The sequence below is a fragment of the Pyxicephalus adspersus genome, chromosome 7, assembly GCF_032062135.1.
Source record: "Pyxicephalus adspersus chromosome 7, UCB_Pads_2.0, whole genome shotgun sequence".
NCBI classification, from domain to species: Eukaryota; Metazoa; Chordata; class Amphibia; order Anura; family Pyxicephalidae; genus Pyxicephalus; species Pyxicephalus adspersus.
The window spans coordinates 111013-116097 of record NC_092864.1 but is presented as its reverse complement, the minus strand read 5'-3'; the positions used below and the strand labels follow the sequence as shown (position 1 = coordinate 116097).

At 39.2% G+C, this 5085-nt stretch overlaps 1 protein-coding gene across 1 annotated transcript in view; it reads right to left on the bottom strand.

Moving 5' to 3' along the window:
• Positions 1-1976, bottom strand: part of SLC5A2 (solute carrier family 5 member 2) — a 6058-nt gene extending 4082 nt beyond the window's left edge. The window contains exons 1-2 of the mRNA XM_072417010.1: positions 1826-1976; positions 27-235 (exon numbers count right to left, since the gene is read on the bottom strand). Coding sequence (XP_072273111.1) covers positions 27-235; positions 1826-1889 — 273 coding nt within the window. The 5' untranslated portion in view covers positions 1890-1976. The remainder of the gene's footprint in view (positions 1-26; positions 236-1825) is intronic.
• Positions 1977-5085: the final 3109 nt, after the last annotated feature.

Below are 5085 nucleotides of genomic sequence, written 5' to 3'. Positions count from 1 at the left end.
ACAGATTATAATTCATCTGGAATTACCTGGTCACTGCACCAATACCAGGTAGCCACAATGGTCAGTCCCACAATCAGAGCTGGCCATGGAAGATCCCCGGTATTCGCATCACGCAACAAGTGCAGAGCATCTGAGCGAGGAGAGGCACATGTGACGGTGATGTTGTCCAGAATGCTGGGTGTGGCGTTCATGTATTTCTCCATGAGGGCACCGTATCCTCCCACAGCATTAAAAGCTAAAAGACATAAAAAGGAAGAGCATTTATAGTGTGAAAGAAGTGGAAACTGGTGTGTGAAAAGATTTGTTCACATTGCTCACTGTGTGCAGAGGCAGGAAATCTCTCCATGTCTGCAGTGAATGTTGTCAGTGCTCACTGTCCAGAGTTTATTATATTCCATTGATCATTAATGTGATAATATTCATAAATGATATAAATGTTTCTTTGGGATAAATATACACCCAATAGGTATGATAAGGCATCAAAATAAATGTCACCTTTATGAATATTAGAATAAAATACAAATTCCTTTATTAAACATGTTTCTGAGCATACAATAAAGACCATATAATTCACAATGTGTGCACACAAATATAAAACACCATGTCAGTATAAAAACTGCACTTCGTATGCTTCCACGGCAGCCAATTACCTCTGCAAAGAGTGGCCGATATTTTGAAGAAATAACAATTCTGCAGGAACAACAATAATCTGGACGGTGAAAGCAGGAAGGTCGGGTTCTGTAAGACTCAACACATTTTGCAGTTCAAAAAGATGCTTCCTCAGGGGATGAAGTGTGAAACGCGTTGTGATTCTTACAGAACCCAATTTTCCTGTCTTCAGTGTCCAGATTATTGCGGTTATCTCTTCAAGTAAACAATCTCTATTGAAATTGGTCGTCATCGGTCACTGGTGGAAGTTTTTGGTTGCTGTAGAAGCATATGAAGTGCAGCTTTCATATTGTCCTGTGTGATGCTTGTGTGCATACATTGTGCAATATATGGTCTTTGTTTTATTCTTTGCATCATTTTATTGTAATATTGACATTTACATACAGGTGTAATTCCTTTGGATTCCCTAAAAATCCCTGTAGGGTTTATGTACCCCATACAAAATATGAAGGAGTAGGTACGGGAGAGACTCCAATAGTTATATTCAGGAATAAAGTATCTAGAAGGTGATAAACCGAGAATCAGTTTGACATTCAGAGAAGTCGTTTGATTTCCTCTGTGGAGGATGGGCCATTTCTAAATGCAGGGGTTGGCACAACTCAATTGTTTCTGGAACAAAGAACCTTTACTATGATCCTTTCGCATAACGTATAAAGAAAAAAGCTAAACTTCAGGCCAACAGCTAAATTCATAGTTGAAACCCATATATGTGAAATGTTTTACCTAGCAGAACATTTGGAATGTGATCCAGCCCCCCCAACTAGACTAAATTGCCATTACAAAGTCCTCATTTGGGCAGTCGTGCAGTACAGTTTGATCACTGGCCAGCACTTACAGTAAAGGAGCATCCATTGATAGGGGCATCACTGTGCTCTCTCCTTCTGTCTGCGCTCTCTGTTAGATTGACTAGATCAAAAGATTAGGAAATGCAGTAAGCCTGATTGACTTATTGTACTGCTTTGCCCTCAATCAGTTTAAATCTTTGCTGTGCAGTTAATGCCTATAAAAAATGGTGGGCACTTACACCAGCAGATTTTATATTTATATTCATAAAAGTATCAAATGAATGATGAATTTTATATGTTATAAGATAAAAGATTTTGGCTGGGTTTCCTCATATATATTTATTAATATAATATATTTCAGTTTTACTTACCGAAGCCGGCCAGGACACAGGCTCCTCCAATAATCACAAAGGTTTGTACAGTGTCTGTATACATGAGCGCTGCAAGACCTCCTGGTGGGGTGGGAGGAGATAGAGGAAGAAGTGGGAGGAGACAGAGGGGGAGGGTATGAAGGGGAGGAGGAAGAGGTGGGAGGGGATAGAATGTTTGGAGATACAGGGAGAGGTGGGAGGAGATAGAGGGGGTTGGGAGGGTATAGAATTGGTGGAGATGGGGGGAGAAATGGGAGGGGATAGAGGGAGAGGTGGGAAGGGTTAGTGGGTAGGTGGGAGGAGATAGAAAGGGGAGGAGACAGAGAGGGAGAGGTTGGAAGGGATAGAGGGGGAGGTATGAACAAAAGAAATTTAAATAAACAGTACATTCAAGTTATTTCATTATTTTTTCATTGTATGTAAAATGTGTATGTTTTTTGACAAAAATGGGGTTTCCTTGTATCGTAAAAACTTGATGTGATAGCAAAAAACTGGGGTCCTTTCTGGATTCACCTCCCACAAATTAGTAAAAAAAAATGTAAGATTTAACTCAACAAAAAATGTGTTCCCCCGTGTAATCCATGTGGACACAGCCCGGCTGTCATTGGATGGTCCTATTAGTCCCACCTCTGTGGTTGGCATAGAAAAAGCCACGTAAGCCCAGCAGAGGGAGCTTTCCCTTTTAATTTACACTGTTGCTATTGTTCTGCTATAGTTCTGTTATTGTTTCCTAATTAGTTATTAATCCTAATTACATATTAAACTCTATAAAAAGTGTAAGCTGAATCTCTGAATGCTCTATATAGAAATAGTGTAACTTTCTAACCTGAAAACGCTACTATAAATATTGTAAATGCTATGTTATCCTGTCTGGAGTGGCAGCGTGTGACACGGACAGTACTAAAGAAGCAGAATCATAACTGCGGTTGTCAAGGGTAACGGTGCATGCTTCTGTCTAAACACGTGGTGACAGTCTACCTGTGAAGGTGTGCTGGGCTAGGGGTAACAGAGTGCTTAACTTTGCCCCGTGACGGCCCTCCTCAGCCTGCTGGTGCTTGGGCTTTGGGCTGTGAGTGTGGGCTGAGAGGGTGTTCGTCACCCATTTCACTAGAAAACAAAACACTTTCAGGATGTTCAGGAAAAAGGTTATTCTGCAATTCCTTTCACACCCCTCTAAAACATTGCTGGAAGTGTATAAATTAGGTTCACATATATCCCCCGAAATCAGACACTTTATTGTACGATGATTGTGATTACATAGTCGGTTAGGTTGAAAATGTTGATAGTTGATCTAGAGTAAGGCAAAGAATTGGAAAAAAAACCCTTCTTGATCTCATGAGGTAATTGGATATTCCCTGGATCAACAGTCTCTGTTAATTTATTGGGTATAAAAGGTTTAACGTAAAGCTATGTGCTTCTAGAAATCATCCAGCTCCAGTGATCTAGTAGTTGCTAAAACTACTTCCTGGGGGAGCCGATTTCACAGACCTTACAGTGAAGAATCCCTTCCTTATCCGGAGCTTAAACTTTTTCCTTCAGATGCAAAGAGCGCCCCCTTGTTCTCTGTAGGAGCAGGATTATGTCTCCATCTCTGCAGTCTATTCCTCTTTTATTACAAGAAAGTACTTAATAGGGAAATAACAATCCAACCTTCTATTCACTGAACATTACTGGAAGATTAAAGATGGCTGCCTTGTACTCAGGAACTTACAGTAAACCAGGACATGCTTTTCCCTGCCAGAAAGTAACCACCAACAGTACCACGATTAGTACGACGCATAGACTGAAAAAGATTTGGAAATATAGAAAAGTGACTGACAGAGTAAAAATCCCATCAAGAGAATCATTGTACCATATGTGATAAATATTTATGTAGAATATAGAATTATATCTGATCTAGCATATATAGGAAGATATGTAGGAATACATAGTGCCATAGAATCTACCATGTCATAAATGACCTTGGAATTGTGATAGATATACAAAATATTACATATGGTGGTAAATGTGATATATGTAGGACATTATAGTGTGGTGTACATCAAAGGTTTGGACACACCTTCTTATTTAGTGTTTTTTTATTTCTGGTATTGTCTACATTGCAGATATAGAAACAAGACATCCAAACTATGAAGAAATACATATTGAATTATGATTTATACAAAACAATAAATGTTTTAAATCACTTAGAATGGTTTTACAACAGTTCTGAAGTTCCATTAACTCTGGAATCTAACTCATCTTAAGCCATATCAATTTCGTTGGTTTGGTGATTGTGGAAGCCGAGTCATCTGACATATTACCCCATCACTCCATTAGTCAAATAGCGCTTCCATAGCCTGGAGGAGTGTTTGGAGTCATTGTCCCTATGAGAAACAAATGATGGTCTCAGCACAAACCACATGGAATGGAATGTTACTGAAGAATACTCTGGTAGCCATGCTGGTTATATGTGACTAGAATTTTGAATAAATCACCAACAATGTCACCAGCAAAGTACTGCACACCATCACACCTCCTTTTACATGTGTGGGAGCAATGTAAAGGGAAAATCCTAATTTTGGACAAACCAACATGCAGACATTCCTTGTGTTTCCAAGCCATTTTCTTCTTCTTGTTCTTCCTCAGTATTGGCTTCTTTGCAGCAATTCGACCATAAATGTCTGATTCACACAGTATCCTCTGAATTTTTGATTTTAAGATGTGTCTGCTACTGAAACATTATTGTGAGCTCTGATCGGAGGCGCCGGTAATGTGCAATTTCTGAGCCTGGTAACTCTAATGAAATTATTTTCTGCAGCAGAGGCAATTCTTGATCATCAATGCCTGTGGTCAGTCATGATCATCAGTGGTCCTCATGACAGCCAGTTTCATCAAAGTGTTTTATTGATTTTGGTGAGTGCACTTGGCAATATATTTAAAGTTTGAGAAATATTGTGGATTGACTTTCCTTCTGGTTTGAAATGATGGAAGGTCTATTTGCATTACTTGATTGAGTGGCTATTGCCATGTTATGGAGTAGAACAGTAGTCAAATATTACTTTTCACTGTACAGAACTATGTACCAAACCTACCACTGCACAACACAAATGGTGGTAACAAACACATTAAGAATGCAAGAAATTCCAGAAATTATTCTTGATAAGCACACCTGTTATAAGAAAAAACATTCCAGGTGACTTGCTCATCAAGCTGATCAAGAGAATGCAAAGATGTGCAAAGCTGTCATCAAAGCAAACAGTGGCTACTCTGAATATTAG